Source organism: Cantharellus anzutake (assembly GCF_015039405.1).
Source record: "Cantharellus anzutake strain C23 chromosome Unknown EI90scaffold_6, whole genome shotgun sequence".
Taxonomy (NCBI): domain Eukaryota; kingdom Fungi; phylum Basidiomycota; class Agaricomycetes; order Cantharellales; family Hydnaceae; genus Cantharellus; species Cantharellus anzutake.
The window spans coordinates 1,031,071-1,051,475 of record NW_024066956.1 but is presented as its reverse complement, the minus strand read 5'-3'; the positions used below and the strand labels follow the sequence as shown (position 1 = coordinate 1,051,475).

At 48.4% G+C, this 20,405-nt stretch overlaps 5 protein-coding genes across 5 annotated transcripts; 3 read left to right on the top strand and 2 right to left on the bottom strand.

The window, feature by feature from the left end:
• The first annotated feature begins 1,792 nt into the window (after nucleotides 1-1,792).
• EI90DRAFT_3038075 (uncharacterized protein) lies at nucleotides 1,793-6,750 on the top strand. Its single transcript, XM_039058837.1, has 22 exons — nucleotides 1,793-1,867; nucleotides 1,934-2,413; nucleotides 2,473-2,536; nucleotides 2,601-3,064; nucleotides 3,129-3,236; nucleotides 3,290-3,392; nucleotides 3,455-3,559; nucleotides 3,608-3,712; nucleotides 3,770-3,935; nucleotides 4,003-4,073; nucleotides 4,159-4,221; nucleotides 4,274-4,527; nucleotides 4,595-4,867; nucleotides 4,914-5,080; nucleotides 5,138-5,221; nucleotides 5,286-5,330; nucleotides 5,421-5,494; nucleotides 5,550-5,635; nucleotides 5,688-5,718; nucleotides 5,767-5,848; nucleotides 5,899-6,067; nucleotides 6,133-6,750. Exons 2-22 carry the CDS (start codon nucleotides 2,215-2,217, stop codon nucleotides 6,447-6,449), a joined length of 3,030 nt encoding a protein of 1,009 aa, XP_038921460.1. The 5' UTR covers nucleotides 1,793-1,867; nucleotides 1,934-2,214; the 3' UTR covers nucleotides 6,450-6,750.
• A 1,773-nt stretch (nucleotides 6,751-8,523) lies between these two features.
• EI90DRAFT_3038065 (uncharacterized protein) lies at nucleotides 8,524-13,258 on the top strand (the record flags this gene model as incomplete). The annotated part of the gene is given in 22 exon segments (XM_039058836.1): nucleotides 8,524-8,582; nucleotides 8,668-8,711; nucleotides 8,792-9,155; nucleotides 9,220-9,277; nucleotides 9,347-9,786; nucleotides 9,875-9,982; nucleotides 10,035-10,137; nucleotides 10,196-10,300; nucleotides 10,349-10,453; nucleotides 10,511-10,676; nucleotides 10,740-10,810; nucleotides 10,896-10,958; nucleotides 11,011-11,264; nucleotides 11,332-11,607; nucleotides 11,664-11,839; nucleotides 11,900-12,067; nucleotides 12,235-12,308; nucleotides 12,364-12,449; nucleotides 12,560-12,563; nucleotides 12,583-12,664; nucleotides 12,720-12,888; nucleotides 12,954-13,258. The coding sequence occupies 20 exon segments, from the start codon at nucleotides 8,954-8,956 to the stop codon at nucleotides 13,256-13,258; spliced, it is 3,015 nt and encodes a 1,004-aa protein (XP_038921459.1). The 5' UTR covers nucleotides 8,524-8,582; nucleotides 8,668-8,711; nucleotides 8,792-8,953.
• A 1,485-nt stretch (nucleotides 13,259-14,743) lies between these two features.
• EI90DRAFT_3038058 (uncharacterized protein) lies at nucleotides 14,744-17,068 on the bottom strand. Its single transcript, XM_039058835.1, has 5 exons — nucleotides 16,001-17,068; nucleotides 15,795-15,944; nucleotides 15,341-15,739; nucleotides 15,103-15,255; nucleotides 14,744-15,044 (listed from the first exon to the last, which is right to left on the bottom strand). Exons 1-5 carry the CDS (start codon nucleotides 16,878-16,880, stop codon nucleotides 14,782-14,784), a joined length of 1,845 nt encoding a protein of 614 aa, XP_038921458.1. The 5' UTR covers nucleotides 16,881-17,068; the 3' UTR covers nucleotides 14,744-14,781.
• A 100-nt stretch (nucleotides 17,069-17,168) lies between these two features.
• Nucleotides 17,169-18,640, top strand: EI90DRAFT_3012788 (uncharacterized protein; the record flags this gene model as incomplete). The annotated part of the gene is made up of 8 exons (XM_039056592.1): nucleotides 17,169-17,273; nucleotides 17,332-17,391; nucleotides 17,459-17,554; nucleotides 17,615-17,756; nucleotides 17,809-17,843; nucleotides 17,898-18,015; nucleotides 18,071-18,220; nucleotides 18,282-18,640. 8 exons carry the CDS (start codon nucleotides 17,169-17,171, stop codon nucleotides 18,638-18,640), a joined length of 1,065 nt encoding a protein of 354 aa, XP_038921457.1.
• A 678-nt stretch (nucleotides 18,641-19,318) lies between these two features.
• On the bottom strand, nucleotides 19,319-20,377 carry EI90DRAFT_3286279 (uncharacterized protein; the record flags this gene model as incomplete). The annotated part of the gene is made up of 2 exons (XM_039067006.1): nucleotides 19,959-20,377; nucleotides 19,319-19,601 (listed from the first exon to the last, which is right to left on the bottom strand). The coding sequence occupies exons 1-2, from the start codon at nucleotides 20,261-20,263 to the stop codon at nucleotides 19,319-19,321; spliced, it is 588 nt and encodes a 195-aa protein (XP_038921456.1). The 5' UTR covers nucleotides 20,264-20,377.
• Between the last annotated feature and the right edge of the window lie 28 nt (nucleotides 20,378-20,405).

Here is a 20,405-nt window from a genome sequence, read left to right as displayed (position 1 = left end):
AGTATATAGTACATTCCACATGTTCTCATTGCATAAGCTAACCGTAAGCGTTCACCGTGCTGCCCTTGCTCCAAGCTAATTAGCCTCCACACGCGCAATCTCCTTACCTTATTCTCCTCGTTCCAGGCCGGTTGACCCTCAATGTCAACAAAGTGTAGCCTGGAACAAATGCGAAATTCTTACCAAGTTCAACGAGGAACAGTGGGTTTGGGGTGATTAATCAATCATGCACAAGGGGCAATACTTTCGGAGTGAAATCCTTACTCAGGATGAGGGAGTTCTTCTTTCGGGATGTCAGTCTAAAGTACTGAAGTGAAGCATCCAATCATCCTCTAAATGGACCCCGGCCTTTTGAGACATTCCGGGCTGCAACGAAAGAACTTCGATTGCCTGTGGTTCAACTGAGGTCAGTTTTTACTCGGGCGGTCAGCGATAAATCAGCCAAGACGATGTAAGAGCGCGTACTCAAGTTCTGCTGCATCATCGCTCGGGCGTCGGCAAGTATCCGACGTGACATGAATTATCAGGGGGGGCACTCAGGCTACTCGCCTCATCTTCCCTCCATGTTCTCCTCAGCTTGAGCTCGAAGTGCTGCTGGCATGCGGTACGGCAGGCCAGGTACAGCATCACCACTACAGATGAAAGTGGAAGGAAGTGGACTCAGCTTATGTCCAGCACCGTTGGTTTAGCAGATGCCATGGAGGATGCGTACCCTCGCAAGCGCATAGTCCTCAAATGACAATGCAAACACTTTCCGTTAAGGCACTGTCCACGACAAAATTAGCGTCAGTGGCCCTAGCTTCCACAAGCCGAGGTGCATTCCTTTTAGTTTCTGACTCCGGTCAACATGGGATGATCAGCGATCAACACCCCCATATTCTTAGCCGACCGCAATCTTTCTCTGAAGCACGGTGAGCCATGCGATTAAAACCTCTTCACACAAAAACTCATCGGCATCAACCACCTCCAAACCACAGCCTCCATTACTTCCACGTACATTCTGCCCTCCGCCAGTCCGCCACCCGAGGAATTGGCAAGCTCGACAGCTGGAAAAAATACCGCTGTCCGAATTGATCCTGTTAGATAACATGGCACATGTTTGTATGTACGCCCTCGCGAGGAGCTGCATGCACAAGCGCCGTTTAAGTTGAGCGCCGCAGTTGAGACTGGTCTTAAGATATGTCAACATGAAAGAATGCACATTGAGGAGGGAAACAGAAAGGGTTCCAATCATGCTCAGCAGCACAGACACACATTCAACTCGTCAGTGACGAGTGCCGTCCTTCAGGGTGATAAGAGTCTGGCTTCGAGTAGGACCTGTGCCTCTCCACTACTTGCTAGTCTAACACGTCGGCATCTCCAAATATGTGCAGAGAAGGTCCGGAGAGCCTGCAGACTCGCAACCGAACGCCATCCCACTGACTTGAGCGCCTCTCGAAATCCTGAATGAATGCAGGGATATAATCGCTCAGCAAGCACCTGGTACCAGGGCGATCCACTGGAAGGACAATGGAACCGGCGCTAAAGTCAACTTAGTCATCACGGAAACATATGACAGTTCATGACATTAATTCAGATGACAACGGCCGTTACAGTAGGTCAAACTCATCTCTTGTAGAACCCCCGGTTGTTACTTTTTCACGGAAAAGCTATGGTAATCTGGGAAGTACACGGTATGACGTACGTCAGCCATACGATCTCATGATGATCTAAAGCATCCAAAGCCGCACGCCCTTGATTTAGAATTTGGACTCAAGGTTTTGGTCCCGGCCCGGTATCCTGGAAATAAATTCTCACAATCAGTTTGCACAGACTGGGCGACACACACTTGCGCTACCAGATTGTAGTCGAAGATCAGGCATTGATAGTAAGTATCGACTACCCCGTTTGGCAGATAACGTAGAATCGACCACTCACTAGGTTTCCTCTCAAGGAAAAAGTGGAAACCGAGTAACAATTGAATGAGAGGCCTCAACCATACGCAAACCATGTATTCCCAATGAATGGCTGATCCTTGTCGACTCCTAACCGGTAGCCTTGACATCTGCGAGTCGGGCTTACCTCTGTGAAGTAGTGGACTTCCCTCACCCAAGTCTCTCTTCGTCAGCACATTAGAGTTCCCCAATTCACTTCAGGAGGATTTCACCAGCGCCATCTAACGGAACATTTACAACCTCCATCAAGCCCCTAAACTGCAGGAGTGTCGTTTCTTTGATGGCTAATCCACCCCCGGAACCATCACCCACGCAAGTCAACGTGGCGGCAGAGGATGATAGGGATATTTTCCTGGCCTGCCTCAAGGAATTTAAGGAGCTCGGTCAGAAGCTGGATCGCATCATCACCTCAGCTGAACGTCAGAAGCCTGATTGCACCCTCGCCTCAGCTGAACTAGTGGGCGATGTTGCTCATCCATGTACGAATCCTTAACTATCCCTCTCTGAGTGCACCCTCGGACGACTTAATCTTTGTCAGCACATTCTGGCCCGGGAAATGAGGAAATCGAGGATATCCAGTTTGAGTTTGAGGGATTTCAACGGTAAGGAACCCGGTCAACTTGTGACGAAACCCATCATCGAACTGGCCGCTGATCCCCCTTGTAGCGGGATGGCGAAGCTCAGCAGAGCCGTGACACACATCGCCGACACTGTCAAGAATCTCAAATCCGCGTATCATCTGATTCGAATATCGGAAGAATTTCGCTCTCGCTTGGCGTTGGTTTTCCGTATTCTGCCCCTCATTGCTTCTCCATCATCAAGTGCCAAACTGAAGAAGCAGTGGCTTGATCGGCCATTACCATCCTTACCCATGCAGTTTTGGACGCCAGCCCAAGTCATCCGCGAGAGTACTTATCTTGATGAGACTATCACTGGTACTCCAGATCGGAAAGCTCTCTCCACGGGACTTCAGAAGCTTGGCCAAGGAGTCGATGTCTTCAATGCTGCATTGAAAGGCCTTTCTGGGTTTCATGATATTCCAGGCTATAACGCAAAGGAGATTGACCTCTCATTGCAAAATTTCGCTCAAGATCTGAAATATTGGGGCCGTAACTTGAACAACTTCCATGGCTAGTTTCTTGTTCTCATATCGAATCCGATCCCGGTAACTAATCGACCAACCCAATGTCACAGGAGAAACACTTCCGCACCACGTTCGGGCACACGTCGCCATCATTCCGGGAAAAATAGCAGATCACCTAGTTGGGGTCACAGGCGCTCTTGAGACATTCATTCACTTGGGTCAGATCCTTGCATTGACTGTCACGACCATATTGATATAAGGTGTATGGCAGGTTTGCCGATTGTATTACGTTCTGAACGGGATTCGACATTTCAAAATTTGTCGACAGTCGCAGCCCTCTTTGCGAGTGTATCCGCAACGACCATTCAATTCAGGCAAGTTTGTTCGAACTATTGCTTTAGAACGCGCCGTGACAACTTTGCTTGCCATGATCCAGCTACACACAAGCGGGTACGGGGATCGAACAGGCAGTCAACGTCCTCTGGATCGTCTCGCTTGTTTTTGCCATTGCGAGTGCCATCAACAGTCAACTGAGTTATCAGTGAGTTTGGAGCATGCCGATCCGAGTTTACCCAATCATCTCCTTTAGATGGTCTTCAGTAGTATTCTCGACTCCGATGTCGGCCCTCTCATGGTGGGGATCCCTGTGGATTCGCCGAATGCCCCTCATCTTTCTTGTTCTCTCTGTAATATCGTTAGTGAGCTTCCGTCATCAGGATGACTGGCTTATACAATGAGTTTTCCACTCTAGGTTCTCCGCGGGCATTGTGTGCTTCACATTCTCTAATTTTGCGAGTCACCCGATCATCCCAGTCTGTGTCACGGCTGCTTCAGCAGTCTCGGCAGCAGCACTGTTCTACGTTGGACTCTGGTTCATTGTAGAGTATTTTGTATTTGGGAGCAGAAAGAAGACAGGGGTACGCTCAACAGCCTCTGAATATTGTCGACCTGTTTCTGACAAATGATTTTCCCGCCGCACGTAAGGATGAACTTGATTATTTGTCTGGTTCAGCATGGGATTTGGCGAGCGATTGGATTCTGAAAGTTCTTCGAAGGTGAGTCAGGGCCAAGAGTAGAGAACTGTTTTTCTAATTTCGTGGATGAAATCGTGACCCGACTTGTCTCGTATCTCGTACCAAGGGCCTATCGGCCAGCTGCACTGTGGTGCTCTTATAATCGAGATTGGTTCCTCCTGATATTCGGGTATCTGCTCTTACTGATTTGCTTGACATATGATGGGGCTAATTGTGTCTAGTATTGCCATCTTGCCTATGACTTTAGTCATCATTTTCTGTCTCTTTCTTAACGAAAAGTTTGGCATAGAGGTCGGCGAAGTATGGGGGCATGTTTGCGATTTCTTTCGGCAGCTTAAGGATCTTGCATGGAATTGGTGCCGGCGACGCTTAACCAGACGCAGTTCCATTCTTCCTACGACGTCCGATACTTCAAGCCAGCACAATGCGATGGAGACGCGAGAAGATAATGACCAACCGCGGTCCAATGTTGGAGGTCAGCCCTACGCATCTATCGTCCTGTACACGAATGACCCTACTCCCTGAATCCGACACACTCGCAGGTAATGATGCTGAGGCACATGCTGTCGCTCAGCTCAGACTGAATATCAGGATGATCCAACGGAGCCTGGAACTAGGCGATGGTCCCTCGAACCCAACTTCTCCCATCCAAAAATTTCGTAGTGCGGTCATCAAAGTAATCATGGAAAAACGTCATGCCAGGGCGGAGGCCAAACAGAAGATGACATCGGCACTACAGTCCTTATCTCCAACTCGGTTGCCACGGGAACACAAGACAATGATTTATGACATCAACTTTCACGACGACCATTACCGTAGGTCAAACCCGTCTTTGTAAAAACAAGATTAACATGGATATAGTTATTACTTTTTCAGGGCACGAAGACGATGTATTAATCTGGGAAGCGAACCAAATGGAAGCGAAGGTCGTTGAGCGAGTGAATTTTCTGCGGCACGGATCGTCTGAGGGTCACATGGAAACAATTCAAGTCATGTTTTTGAGAGAGAATTTAGTGTTCATAATTAGTGTATGTCTTACCAGCTAACCCCAAGCATCACCTGCACGGTTTCATATTGTCCACCAGGGGTCGTTTCTTCAGCAGTCGTCGCCACTGCAGCTGCAGTTCTGGCGGCTGCGGCGGCATCTCCTGGCGCTTCTGAGGCCTAAGGTATGACTCTCTGTCGTCTCTGCATATGATTCTTCTGGAGGTTTTGGGGTCTTTGGTGCTTCAGTGGCTTCAGTGGGATTCTATAGAGCGTGTCAGATGGGTTCCTGAGGTTGGTAGGGATTTTTCAGGGTGGGAAGAGCGCAATCCAATGCCACCCGGCGCCCACTCTTGATTTAGGATTTGGACTGAAGCCTTACAGGGTACACGTCTCCCCTTTTTAGGATTTGTTGACTACGCACTCGAGGATGCTGTTCTCACCCAGGATGGAACCAAGTGAGCTCATATTCATACAACACATGATGTCAGCAAGCTGGATTTTATTATGCAGGTTATTGGGGATAGCTACAGTGAGTGCCACGGCGGACAAAGATTATCTCAAGCCATCAAATTCCCCTTCAGAATGTCGAATCATTAGTAAGCGTATTGATGATGATGATAAGAGAGAAACTCGTTAATACCATTGCAGTCTATGATGTCGAGAAGAAGAAGACTATTTTGTAAGTTTGTTGGGTATTTGTGGACCAATCATGTCATATATGTTGTAGCGAAATTCCCACCTTTGACTCCATACGGAGGATGAGCCTATCTTACTCGGGCAAGCGTTTACTTGTTATGTCTGATGGCAATGTACAGTGTCACGTTCTTTCTATAATCTTGGACCTTACTTTTCATTCTAGACGCCACCACGCCTGTTCCTAGTTCACTCTACGTGGCTTGTCCCATTGCACACCTTCTACCTTCAAGATGAGACGGAATACCCAATTTATGGCCAGTTTGGAATTCGGAGCCCTGCCCTCGTGGCAGATGGGTCCGAGGAAGATCAAATCATTATTTGCGCTAACAAACGTAAGGCTCCGATCACTGGACGTCCCCTAGTGCTCACACTTAATCCCAACCCCCTTAATGTGTAGGAGGGAAAATCTTCATATGGCACCGCGAATCGTATCACCTCCTCCACTCGTTCGCAATTTCGATTCCCAGAGGCGCCGAAGTCAGTGGGGTGACTTTTGGCTGCGAGCGCTTGGTGGACTACAGCTATCTCAGGGTGGCAGCTGCATGCACCGATGGAACCGTCATCATGTGGAGCACGAAATGGGATCACCCCGATTCTTCTGTCCTCACTGATGTACTTCCGGGAGCAAGCGAAGAAGCCACTGGAGGAACTATTAAAGAAGTTACTGAAGGGGCTGGTGAAAGCGTCGCCGAAAAGACTGTTATAGAAGTTTAAGGTCGTTCACAAGTCCCTCCCCTTCGTTGCCACCTTTCCTATTATCACCCAATTCCGAGTGTCATTGTATTTCTGTGATCCAGTTTCCTGAAGCTCAAGATCTATCTAAAGAAGGTACCCCCAACAATCCCCGTCGGGAGTGCACTGTGATAACCCCCTTGCATGGAGTACACCGTTTTGTCCCTTAGCCACTTCGATCTGCATTGCGATGTGTTGACCCTTCAGGGATGTCTTTAATCACTCATTGAATCATTTGTGTACGCTGTTGAAATCTTGGTTTTTTTGGGAGTTATAGTGCGCGGTGGCCAACTCACAATGATGTTGAGCTAGCGGCGCTATATTTCCTTTCTTGGTATTCCTGCTACCAAAGTCAGTGCGCTGCGCCATTGAGGCGACTGCTTATAAAAGCAGTGAACAATTTTTCACTTTCGTCTCCCTCAGTTCAACAACGATTGACTGAGGTGAGACTGCGCTTTTACCACATGTTTGTCTTGTCACTCATGTATCCTCATGTGCCCTAGCGTAAATCGCTACTATCCTAATATACGCTCCAGTGACAGATCAGAAAATTGACGCACTCCTTGAATTAGAGTATGTTACATTCCATATATTCTCATTAAGCTAATCATGAAAGTTGCGCTTGCTTCAAGCTAATTACCCTCCGTTCCTGATTATCCTTGTTCCAGGCCGGTTGACCGTCAATGTAACCTGGGACAAATGCGAAATTCTTACCAAGCCCAACGTATAAGCGGAGGAACAGGGGGCTTGGGTGATTAACGTACACCAAGGGGCAATTATTCCGGAGTGAAATCCTTACTCAGGATGAGGGAGTTCTTTTTTCGGGGTGTCAGTCAAAAGTACTGAAGTGAAGTGGGCATCCTAAATGGATCTCGGCATTTTGAAACATTCCGGACTGCAACGAGAGAACTTCGATTACGTGTGGTTGCATGAATTGTTAGGGGGCCACTTTGGCTACTCACCTCCATGTTCTCCTCAGTGTGAGCTCAAAGTGCCGGCATGCGGTACGGCACTCTATACATGAAAGTGGAAAGATCAACTGAACTCAGCTGATGTCCAGCACCATTGACTTAGCAGAAGCCATGGGGGATGCGTACCCTCGCAAGCGCATAGCACAGCGAACCATGCGATTAAGGAGTAACTCCTTCATGCAAAAACTCATCGGCATCAATCACCTCCAAACCTCAGCCTCCATTACCTCCACGTACATTTCTTCCTCAGCCTTCGCCACCCAAGGAACTGGTAAGCTCGACGGCTGGTAATATAAAAAATACCACCGTCCGAACTCATCCTAACATTCTTGTAATTCAATATGAGATGGCACGAGGAGCTGCATGCACAAACGCTGTTTAAGTTGAGCGCCGCAGTTGAGACTGGTTTTGAAATATGTCAACATGAAAAAATGCACATTGAGCAGGGAAACAGAAAGAGTTCCAATCATGCTCGGCAGCACAGACACACATTCAACTTGTCAGTGACGAGTGCCGTCCTTCACGGTGATAAGAGTCTGGCTTCGAGTAGACCTGTGCCTCTCCACTACTCGCTAGTTTAACACATCAGCATCTCCCAACACGTGCAGAGAAGGTCCGGAGAGTCTGCAGACTCGCAACCGAACGCCATCCCACTGACTTGAGCGCCTCTCGAAATCCTGAATGGATGCAGGGATATAACCGCTCAGCAAGCACCTGGTACCAGGGCGATCCACTGGAAGAACAATGGAACCGGCGCTAAAGTCAACTTAGTCATCACGGACACATATGACAGTTCATGACATTAATTCAGATGACAACGGCCGTTACCGTAGGTCAAACTCATCTCTTGTAGAACCCCCGGTTGTTACTTTTTCACGGAAAAGCTATGGTAATCTGGGTACACGGTATGACGTACGTCAGCCATACGGTCTCATGATGATCTAAAGCATCCAAAGCCGCACGCCCTTGATTTAGAATTTGGACTCAAGGTTTTACTCAGATATGATGATTCAACGGTAGTCCCGGCCCGAGGCGTCCTTTGCTAAAATTAAAAATAGATTCTCACCACCAATTTGCAAGCCCGTACAGACTGGGCGACACGCACTTGCGCTACTAGATTGTAGTCAAAGATCGGGCACTGATAGGCCTTAGGCCATTGAGGAGTAAGTATCGACTACCCCGTTTGGCAGATAACATAGAATCGACCACTCACTAGGGTTCCTCTCAAGGAAAAAGTGAAAACCGAGTAACAATTGAATGAGAGGCCTCAACCGGCATTTCTACGCGCGGGCCAGCTTCTATCATAGATTTCCAATGAATCGCTGGTCTTTGTCCTACCGGCAGCCTTGATAGGGGCTTATCACTGCGAAGTAGTGGACTGCCCTCACCCAAGTCTCTCCTCGTCAGCACATCACTGTAGAGTCCCACTAGCTTCACTTCAGGACAATTTCATCAGCGCGCACCATCTAACGGAACATTTTTACAACATCCATCAGTAGGAGTGCCGCTTCCTTGATGGCTAATCCACCCCCAGAACCAACACTCACGCAACAAGCCAACGTCACAGCAGAAAATGATAGGGATATTTTCCTGGCCTGCCTCAAGGAATTTAAGGAGCTCGGTCAGAAGCTGGATCGCATTATCACCTCAGCTGAACGTCAGAGGCCCGATCCCATCCTCGCCTCAGCTGAACCAGTGAGCGATATTGCTCATCCATGTACGAATTATTAACTATTCATCTCTGAGTGCACCTTCGGATAACTGAATTCTGTTTTTGATAGCACATTCTGGCCCAGGAAATGTGGAAATCGAGGGTACCCAGTTTAAGGCATTTCAGGGGTAAGGGGGACCCGGTTGTCAACACTTCCCATCCTCGAACTGAACCCGCTGAACTTTCCACCTCTGTAGCGAGATGGCGAAACTCAGCAGTGCCGTGAAACGCATCGCCGACGCTGTCAAAGATCTCAAATCCGCGTATCATCTGATTCGAATATCGGAAGGATTTCGCTCTCGCTTGGCGTTGGTTTTCCGTATTCTGCCCCTCATCGCTTCCCCATCATCAAGTGCCAAACTGGAGAAGCATTGGCTCGATCCGCCATTACCATCTGTACCCATGGACCATTGGACGCCAGCGCAAGTCATCCGCCAGGGTACTCACCTTGATGAGACTATCACCAGCAATCCCGATCAAAAAATTCTCTCCATGGGGCTTCAGAAGTTTGGCCAAAGAGTTGATGTCTTCAATGATGCGTTGAAAGGCCTTCCTGGGTTTCATGATATTCCAGGCTATAACGCAAAGGAGATCGACCATTTATTGCGAAATTTCGCTCAAGATCTGGAATATTGGGGTCGCAACTTGGACAACTTCCATGGCTAGTTTCTTGTTCTTATATCGAATCCGATCCCAGTAACTAGTCGACTAATCCAATGTCACAGGGATCACACATTTGCACCACGTTAAGGCACACGTCGCCACCATTCCGGGGAAAATAGCAGGTCATCTAGTTGAGGTCACAGGCGCTCTTGAGACATTCATTAACTTGGGTCAGTGTCCTTGCATTGATTGTCACTACCATACTGATAAGGTGTATGGCAGGTTTGCCAATTGTATTGCGTTCTGAACGGGATTCAACATTTCAAAATTTGTCGACAGTCGCAGCCCTCTTTGCGAGTGTGTCCGCAACGACCATTCAATTCAGGCAAGTTTGTTCGAACTTGTGCTTTAGAACGCGTGACAACTTTGTTGCTGTGATCTAGCTACACCCAAGCAGGTACGGGGATTGAACAGGCAGTCAACGTCCTCTGGATCGTCTCGCTTGTATTTGCTATCGCGAGTGCCATCAACAGCCAACTGAGTTATCAGTGAGTTTGGAGCACGCCGATCCGAGTTTACCCAATCATCTCCTTTAGATGGTCCTCAGTAGTATTCACGACCCCGATGTCGGCTCTCTCATGGTGGGGATCCCTATGGATTCGCCGGATGCCTCTCATCTTTCTTGTTCTATCCGTAATATCGTTAGTGAGCTTCCTTCAACAGGATGACTGGCTTATACAATGAGTTTTCCACTCCAGGTTCTCTGCAGGCATTGTGTGCTTCACATTCTCTACGTTTGCGAACCAGCCGGTCATCCTAGTCTGTGTCACGGCTGCTTCAGCAGTCTCGGCAGCAGCACTGTTCTACGTTGGACTCTGGTTCATTGGAAAGTATTTTGTGTTTGGGAGCAGAAAAAAGACAGAGGTACGCCCAGCAGCCTCTGAATATCATTGAGCCGTTTCTGACAAATTTTCCTGTCACCGTTAGCACGAACTTGATTATTTGTCCAGTTCAGCATGGGATTTGGCAAAGGATCGGGTTCCGAAAGTTCTTCAAAGGTGAGTCCGGGCCAAGAGTCGATATCTGTTTCTAATTTCTCCATTTCGATGCGGATGAAATCGTGACCCGATATCTCATATCAAGGGCCTGTCGGCCAGCTGTACTGTGGTGCTCTAAATATCAAGAGTGGTTCCTCCTGATATTCGGGTATCTGTTCTTACTGATTTGCTTGACATATGAGGGGGCTAATTGTGTCCAGTATTCCTGTCTTGCCTATAACTTTAGTCATCATTTTCTGTCTCTTTCTTTACGAAAAGTTTGGCATAGAGGTCGGCGAAGTATGGGGCCATGTTTGCGATTTCTTTCAGCAGGTTAAGGATCTCGCACGGAATTGGCACCAACGACGCTTAACCAGACGCAGTTCCATTCTCCCTACGATGTCTGATGCTCCAAACCAGCGCAGTGCGATGGAGACGCGAGAAGATAATGACGCACCACCGTCCAATGTTGGAGGTTAGCCCTACACATCTATCGTCCTGTACACGAATGACCCTACTCCCTGAATCTGACGCACTCGCAGGTAATGATGCTGAGGCACATGCGGTTGCTCAGTTCAGACTGAATCTCAGGACGATCCAACGGAGCCTGGAACTAGGCGATGGTCCCTTGAACCCAACTTCTCCTGCCCAGAAATTTCGTAGTGCAGTCATCAAAGTAATCAAGGGAAAACGTCATGCTAGGGCAGAACTCAGAAGGAAGACGGCATTAGCACTACAGTCCTTATCTCCAATTCGGTTGCCACGGGAGCACAAGGCGATGATCCATGACATTAACTTTGATCACGATGGCCGTTACCGTAGGTGAAATCCGTCTTTGTAAAAACAAGATTGCTGAATATCAACATGGATATAGTTGTTACTTTTTCAGGGCACGAAAATTATGTATTCATCTGGGAAGCGAACCAAATGGAAGTGAAGGTCGTTGAGCGAGTGAATTTGCGGCGGCGCGGATCTGATCTCTGGTCTGGAGATCACATGAAAACAATTCAAGTAATGTTATTGAGAGAGAATCGAGTGGCGATTAGTGAAGTATGTCTTACCAGCTAATTACGTCAAGTGTCAATTGCACGATCTCATATTGTCTACCAGGGATGGTTTCTTCAGGACTTGTGGCGGCATCTTCCGCCATTGTGGCTGCGGCGGCGGCAATTCTGGTGGCTGCGGCGGCAGTTCTGGCGCCTGCAGCGGCATCTCCTGGCGCTTCTGAGGCCTGAGCCTAGCTGGTATGGCGTTCAGGAAACTCTGCGGCTTCTGGATGTGGGTCTTCTGGAGATCCTGGTGCTTCAGGGGCTTCAGCCAGGTGCTATAAAGTGTCTCAACTGGGTCCCTGAGGTCAGTAGGAATTTTTCAGGGTGGGAAGAGCGCACATCCAAAGCCGCCCGCCACCCACTTTTGATTTAGGAGTCGGACTGAAACTTTTACAGGGCACGCATCACCCTTTTGTAGGAACTCTTGATTATGCACTCGAGGATGCTGTTCTCAGCCGGGACGGAACCAAGTGAGCTTCTATTCATATAACACATGGTGTCACAGAGCTGAATTTCATTATACAGGTTATTGGGAATAGCTACAGTGAGTGCAACGGTAGGCAAACATTATCTTAAGCCATCGAAACCCCCTTCAGAATGTCGAATCATTAGTAAGCATATTGATCATGATCATAAGCGAGAAACTCGTTAATATCATGACAGTCTATGATGATAAGACACAGAAGACTGTTTTGTAAGTTTGTTGGGTATTTGTGGACAGCCATGTCATATAATATGTTGTAGCGAAATTCCCACCTTCGACTCCATACGGAGGCTGAGCTTATCTTACTCGGGCAAGCGTTTGCTTGTTATGTCTGATGGCAATGTACAGTGTCGCATTCTTTCTATAATCTTGCACCTTGCTTTTTACGTGCTTTTAGACGCCACCTCGCTTGTTCCGAGTTCATCCTACGTGGCTTGTCCCATTGCACACATTCTACATTCCAGATGAGACGGAATACCCTATTTATGGCCAGTTTGGAATTCGGAGCCCTGCCCTCGTGGCAGATGAGTCCGAGGAAGATCAAATCATTATTTGCGCTAACAAACGTAGGGCTCCGATCACTGGACGTCCCCTAGTGCTCACACTTAATTCCAACCCCCCTAATGTATAGGAGGGAAAATCTTCATATGGCACCGCGAATCGTATCACCTCCTGCACTCGTTCACAATTTCGATTCCCAGAGGCGCTGAAGTCAGTGGGGTGACTTTCGGCTGTGAGCGCTTGAAGGACCACAGTTATCTCAGGGTAGCAGCTGCATGCACCGATGGAACCGTCATCATGTGGAGCACGAAATGGGATCACCCCGATTCTCCTGTCCTCACCGACGTATTTCCGAGAGCAAGCGAAGAAGCCACTGGAGGAACCATTGAAGGGGCTGGTGAAAGCGTCGCCGAAAAGACTGTTAGAGAAGTTTGAGCCGTTCACAAGTCCCTCCTCTTCGTTGTCACCTTTCCTATCGTCACCCCATTCCAGGTACTATTATATTTCTGTAGCTCCTGTCGTCCAGTTTCCTGAAGCTCAAGACCTATCCAAAGAAGCTACCTTTCACTCGGGAGTGCACTGTGATTACTCCGTTGCATGGAGTACATCGTTTTGTTCCTTGACCACTTCGATTCGCATTGTGATGTGTTGATCTTTCAAGGATGCCATTGAACCGTTTGTCCATGTTCTAGTGACAGATCAGACAATCGACGCGCTTCTTGAATTAATACTACATTCCGTACCATATTCCCATTATACTAACCATGAAAGTTCTGCTTACTCCAAGCTAATTACCCTCCGCGCGCATCCTCTTTACCTTATTCTCCTCGTTCCAGGCCGGTTGACCATCAGTGCCGAAAACCTGGGACAAATGCGAAATTCTCACCAAATTCAACGTCTTAGCGGAGGAACGGGGTGATTAATTAATCATGCAAAAGGGGCAATGCTTTCGGGGTGAAATCCTTACTCGGGATGAGGGAGTTCTTTCGGGATGTCGGTCTAAAGTACTGAAGTGAAGCATTCAATCCTACTCCACATAAATGGATCCCGGCATTAATTGAGCTGCAATGGGAGCTCGAAAACTCCGATTGTCTGTGGTTCAACTTATAACATGAAATGATGGACTAGCGAGTTATCGCTCAGTCCCGTTGTACATGAACTAGATTAAATTGGAGAATAATCACCTAGCGAGTTTATCGCTGGTGTACAAATACTCAATACATGATTTATGCGAGGCAGAAACAAATCACCAACTCACCTCAGTACCGTCGTACGTGAACGTGAACTGAGGAAAGGTTGGGTTGTACACAAAATGGGTTTTTATAGTCAGGCGCTATGAATGCGCACTGACTTTGGCACGGATGTCTCCAAGAAAGGTAATAGGCAAAAATCTAAGACGCCACATCACCATGCAAACGTGAGTTGGTCATAGCGTACGCCATGGTACCAAGAATTCCAACACAGCTGAGGTCAGTTTCTACTCAGAGTGGTCAGCGATAGGTCCGCCGAGACGATGTAGAAGCGCGTACGCGTGGTCATATGGAATCGTTGATTGGGGCGAGACTTTTGTCCTTCCAGCCACATTGTTTGCGCGATTTTCTCCCATGCATAAGCTAGCCACCCTTCTCTTTCACCCGACTGATGTTTTTTTCTGAAACGTTCTGTTTATACAAAGGAAGTTTCAAATCTTTACAGCATTGGCGCAGCGCAACTAAGTACTTTCTTAAGCGTATCAGGTCATTCGGGCTACGTACTGCACGGTTGGACTTGTTGCGACATCATATACTGAACAAGCTAACACCCTTATCACCTTCACTCCACTGATGAATTAGATCGATGGGTGCCGTGGGTATCTTAAAGAGGGTTAATGGGCGATACTGCATATTGCATGCACCTTAGTACGAAGCTCGTGATTAAGGTGTCGAGCACATTTGAAATACTATATACCACAGGATAATTTATTCCTCATACTCCTCCCCATCTTCTTCATATTCTCCATCTTCCTCATCATATTCGTCTGGTTGCTCATCGATCTCGAAAACAGTTACCTGGGACAAATATGAAGACGCCGCCAAGTCCAGAATCCACACATCGTCGAAAACAGCTTCACCTTCAAATCCGCCAAACAGGAATAAGCGAGAGTCGAAGAGCGCACATTGGTGGTAACCCCGAGAGGAAGGTGGACGACCCCCAACAGCTTTGGCTTCCCATTTGAGAGTCACTGAGAACGTTGACACAGTAAAAATCCACGAACCGACATGCGCAAAAAAATTCATTACCGAGGTTGAGGAGCCTGACATCGTGGGTGTACTTGACGCCGTCAACGTGCCCACCGACAACGAAGAGATAAGATCCGATTTGGGTGGAAGAATGGGCCAGAATTTTCCCCACCTCGTCCGGCTCATAGGGGAAATGTTTCCATTTTAGGGCGTCTGCGGCGTGACATGGACAACAGGCAACCAGAAATACAGAATCATCCTTCCGTCTGCAGAAAGACGAGACGGACCAGTCACTTACGAAGATCTAGCAACCAAACGTCATTGTAAGAGTTCGAACCGTCGCTCCCACCAATCACGACCATCGTGTTGTTGACCAAGTTCGCAGTATGATACCCTCTCGGAGTGGGTCTAGGCCCTTCGGCATGATCCATATGGCCCTGATGCGAGTTATACTTTGCAATGAGGGCACTGCTCGGGCCACCATAGCCTTTGAGTGGCAATGGGTTGCTATAAAGGCAAACCCAGCACCACTCTTCCGCAGGCTGAGTAATATCCAGAGCCCAGAGGTCTCCGAGAGCCTGGGTACCTGTTCCACCGCCAAAGACGTAAAGCCAACCATTAAAGAGTATGCAGGTATGCGCTCGTCGGGGCGGTGGGAGTAGGCCATGACACGTGAACTTTGTCCAGTTAAGAGTTACTGGTTGAGGTAAGGATGAGTATAAGCGAATCGCAGGCAGAAATCCTCTGCCTACTGGTGTCGAGATGATACAAATGATTATAATACACATTTCCGTCCCCTCCTCCAAAGACGAGAATGGAGGAGTTGACAGGGGTAGCACTGTGTGCTCTGCATGGTGGTGGTTTGTCACCTTGCGTGTCGGGATGTGACCACTCAAGCGTCTCTAGTGAAATGAAGATATAATGCGACTGAGTTAAATAATTTAGCGAAAGACGTTACCTAAGTCAAACGAATAAATGTCATTCCACACTCCCGATTCATCCATCCCGCCGAATATCCAAGCTATGGAATCGATCACGGTGACCGTACTGGCGCGAAATCCTCGTGTAGGCATGTGCCCATGCACGGGGGCTTTCGACCAATACATGGTTGCGCAGCTTATAGGATCAGAATGGAAGTGAGGGAGATGTGGGGTTTTTCGGATTCTGATATGTCGCTCGGCCGTCTTTTCGTCCAAAGGGTTACGGCTTGTGTGCCGAGATATCGCGCGGGAATGGGGCGTTCTATCACCAGATCTTGAGTCGGCGTCTTTTGGGAACGATTTGGTAGGTTTCAGTTCGGACGGTGATATTATACCAGCGGTTGAGCTTGGCGGTTCTTCAGGTGGCGGAGGCGGAGGAAGAAATGCAGGTGGAGGTAATGGAGGTTGAGGCTTGGGGGCGGTGGATCCTGATGAGTTTTTGCGCGAAGGAGTCGGCATCGGGTGGGCTAATTGCATGGCTCGCCGTGCTTCAGAGAAAGATTGCGGTCGGCTGAGAATGTGGGAGCTTTGATCGTCCACCCGATGTTGACCGGAGTCAGAAATTGAAAGGCTAGACGAAGAATGCGCCTCGACTTGTGGGGCGACTAGTGACGCTGAATTCGTCGCGGACGGCACTGTCTTTGGGGTGGACTCGACGGAAAGTGCATGCATTGGCATTTGGGGAACCATGCGCTTACGAGGGTACGCATCCCCCATGGCATCCGCTAAGTCAATGGTGCCAGACAAAAGCTGAGTTCCACTCCCCCCCGCTTCATCATCTTCATTTATAGAAGGGTGACGTTGTACATGCCGTACTGCATGCGAGCCACTTCGAGCTCGAGCTGATGATGAAGACATGGAGGGAAGACGAGACGAGTTTGGAGAGCTAATGTGCCCCTAGGTGACCCCGTAGTGATTCACGTAGACCCACCGCCTGGGGTCAAGACGCGTCGGATACTTGCTGACGATGGAGTAGCGGAAACAGTGGGCGAAGGTTCCCACAGACCCGTGATGCCTCGCAACTTACATCTTCCGATGAGCTCTGGCTCCAACACTATTCGGTCGACGCTGCTTTAGCATCCGAGGACAGCATAAGGATCGGTTCGGCATCTACATCATTCTATTGCTTCAGCGTAGCTCGTTTTCATGGCAAGTTTTGAACGCGAGCTAGTGAAAGGACTATCTCCTCAGTTGAGAGTGACATCGAGGTACCTGCTCTTCAATATTGCATGGACCTTCCTTGCGGGGCACGTATGTACTTCTCTCCCCTGAACACGGGTGATGTGAGTAAGCCGGCGTTCTATTGCAGTTCACCGGAAATTGGTCACAAGTGGATCGCTTCTGGCCCCTTCTCCCGCCTTTCTACACCGTGAGTGTTGTCTTACGTGATATTTTAAGCTCATAGTAGAGTCGTGATGCTATTTCTCCATATACAGGCTATATACGCGTTGTTCCCCTTATTCGGAAATTCTGCGTTGAAACTTAAGATTCAAAATGTCCAGCCACGACCTTTGTTGATGATGTTTCTTCAGGTCAGATACCCGGCCTATACTTCTGTGACACCATATGCTCAAGCGATCTCCTCGCTATAGTTCATTTGGTCCATAAGATTGACATATTACGCGTTCCGCAGAGGATTGTTGTCATTAAATGAGGAAGATTACCGTTGGCCAGTATTCAGGAAGATGGTCCCGAACAAAGCTTTCCAGATCATCTTCAATTTTGGCTTCGTCGGTATGCATCGGACCCTTCAGTTGGACTCATCTATTCCAACCAACTCCTACAGCGTTCTTCCAAAACTGTCTGCTTTACAGTCTTTCGGTACGCACATGGAAGGAATCGGAGGTGGTGCATTGACTCTTTCACACCTCCTAGCTACCTGCATACGCGGCTGCCTCCAAAGTTTCCCCGCTCCAATGCGGGGACGCGTTGCTTGCCGTCCTCGTTCTACTTTCTATCGCAGGAGAATCTATTGCTGACAATCAACAATGGGGTAAGGACCAGCAGGACTTATCCCTTGGCGGAGTGCACTAACTCCGCTCTCCTAGTATTCCAAAAGTTTAAAAAAACGAAGCGGGTCAATTACGCCGAGGAATGGCCAGGTTCTCGCTTGGGATTGAATGCTGCTGACCGTGGACGTGGGTTTCTGACGAAAGGTCTGTGGGCGTATTCTCGACACCCAAACGTGGCATGTGAACGTAAGTAATTTTTTGGCCCGTCGCAATACAATGGCACCATCGGATCATACCTCTGCTGTAGAACTCATCTGGCTTTTCATGTCGTTATTTCCCATCCTCGAAAACAACAATGTTCATAACTTCATCGACTACTTTTTACTCATGCTTCCTTCGCTTTCCCTATGCCTCCTCATCTACAGTTCCACGCTCTTCACCGAGAAGATATCCTCCTCGAAATATCCCGCCTATAGGTTGTACCAGCAGCGTGTGGCAATGTTCTGGCCGGTTGAAACCTGGATCAAGACCCTTTATTTGAAGTACATAAAGGGCGAGAAGATCAGACAGAGCGTGGAGAACGGGATCTGGGGAGGTGATGCTGGGGAAGCTACGGTGATCCCCGATCAAGGCAAGAAGACTTTATTGAAGGAACATTCAGACTGAAGGCTTGGGAATGTCTCTATACTTTGTATAACAGCAAGTGTCTAGTTCGTGCACAACCCGAGGTCTGGTAGGCCCGCAGGGGTTTCTTGTACTTTGTAAACACTAAAGACGCAATGAGCCCTGAAAAAAATGGGACAACAGGACGTTTACACACACTGACCGTTCTAGAGATCAGATGGGGCCTCATCCTCGTAAATCTTGGGGATGGCACCCACGTCAATGCCGTGCGAAGATGAAGCCGCTGAGCCGAGAAAATGATAGCGGAACTACGGTTCAAAATCTTAGGCTGCTCTCTTCGACCTACTCCGTATATACCCGCGCCCAAAGTAGTACTATTGATCACTCTGACTCATCTAATTCCATAATCTTTAGCTTTTTAATTCCCAGAATAGCGTACCAATAGTCGCTGAGCTAAATGTGCCCTGCATTTGCGAGGCATTATGTGTCGAAGCGTATCTATAACCTCTGCAAGAACCCTTTGTTGATTATAAATCGTGATGCCTGGCTACCATCGTCGGAAAAGGATGGCTGGGACCGCTGCGCTTTCTTTATCTTTGCTGATAAGCCCCACAAGAATTACTTAAGACCTTCGGGGGCTTAGGGACGGTGCACGAAATCGCAGCGGTCACCCCAAACTTGTGGCGACATACGGAGTTGGGTTCACAATCTACCTTTTTTTCACTTATTCCTATCACCTGCTTCTGCTGTGGCGACCATGGACGAGGGCCTAGGAACGCGAGGCATGCTCCCCCACTGGTTACCAACCGACATATTCCCAACAGACCAGTGTGCTGTCCTCGACAGAGATTCATCAATTGGGCTGGAGGACATCTGTGGGTCGTTTTGGTAGAGCACGTAGGTGTTTATGAAACCCCCTGCAATCCCCAGAAATAGACTAATCGGCACCCAACGTCCAGCACACCCAGCGTAAGAATGTGCGCAGAAAATATCTTCCCGTTTGCTATGAAAAACACGATCCAATAGGGCCAAGAGTATTAGGGCCAAAAGTAACGCAGAAAAGACGGGATGAACGGACGAGTCTGCTATGCTCGCGCCATTCGACATCAGGATCTAGCTCTCTTTCGATGTTACGCAAAAGGTTACACAGTCAAAGATCTCTACTCCAGTCTATATGTGAGCCGACTATGCTATGCCGAAACACCGGGAATTCATGCATGCAGGTATCCACCTGAGCTCGCCCTTGCTGAGTTACGGCATGATGCTTCCCTGCTGCGAGCCTTGACAGGTGTGGATGACAGAGCAATATCCGCCAGGTGTTGCGGCGGAAGCCCAGCGCTCTATGAGGGAGTGTGCGAACCTTAGGATTGGTAAACGCCCATCATCTGACTTGTGGATAATAATTTGTTGCCTGCCTCCGAAAGGGACGGATTCGATTCGCTCCAGGCCAGTTAGTTGTTGAAAACTGGGCTGGAATCCCACATGGAAGGCTTCGAACGGGGTAACCCAATCATGAATCCACACTGTTGCATGTTTTGTAGCCCAGAATAGTGTGCTGCAATAAGTCGCGTTGGCATCGGAACCCAAGCAGAGATCAACCAAGCATGGCCCAGTAGCCACAACTAGACTCCGCACCAGATATTCATTCTTGACCCCGATCTTCATGAATCATCGCCAGACACCAAGTGAAGTTACGTGTAGCCTTACTATTAGAATCCAGCGAGAAAGCGAGTACGTGAGGTTAGTTTAATGTCAATGACTACCTAGCGTGAAAGTGCTGGGGCACATTAATCAACATGAAGGCGTT

What these genes read in the sequence shown, in the direction of transcription:
- EI90DRAFT_3038058 (XM_039058835.1), bottom strand. Translation starts at nt 16,880, where the DNA reads ATGTCTTCATCATCAGCTCGAGCTCGAAGTGGCTCGCATGCAGTACGG. An exon ending in CATTTATTCGTTTGACTTAG is followed by an intron (nt 15,945 to 16,000) that starts GTAACGTCTTTC and finishes TCATTTCACTAG; the next exon opens with AGACGCTTGAGTGGTCACAT. An exon ending in TTTGTATCATCTCGACACCA is followed by an intron (nt 15,740 to 15,794) that starts GTAGGCAGAGGA and finishes TACCTCAACCAG; the next exon opens with TAACTCTTAACTGGACAAAG.
- EI90DRAFT_3038075 (XM_039058837.1), top strand. Translation starts at nt 2,215, where the DNA reads ATGGCTAATCCACCCCCGGAACCATCACCCACGCAAGTCAACGTGGCG. An exon ending in GGGCGATGTTGCTCATCCAT is followed by an intron (nt 2,414 to 2,472) that starts GTACGAATCCTT and finishes AATCTTTGTCAG; the next exon opens with CACATTCTGGCCCGGGAAAT. An exon ending in CTTTCACGACGACCATTACC is followed by an intron (nt 4,868 to 4,913) that starts GTAGGTCAAACC and finishes ACATGGATATAG; the next exon opens with TTATTACTTTTTCAGGGCAC.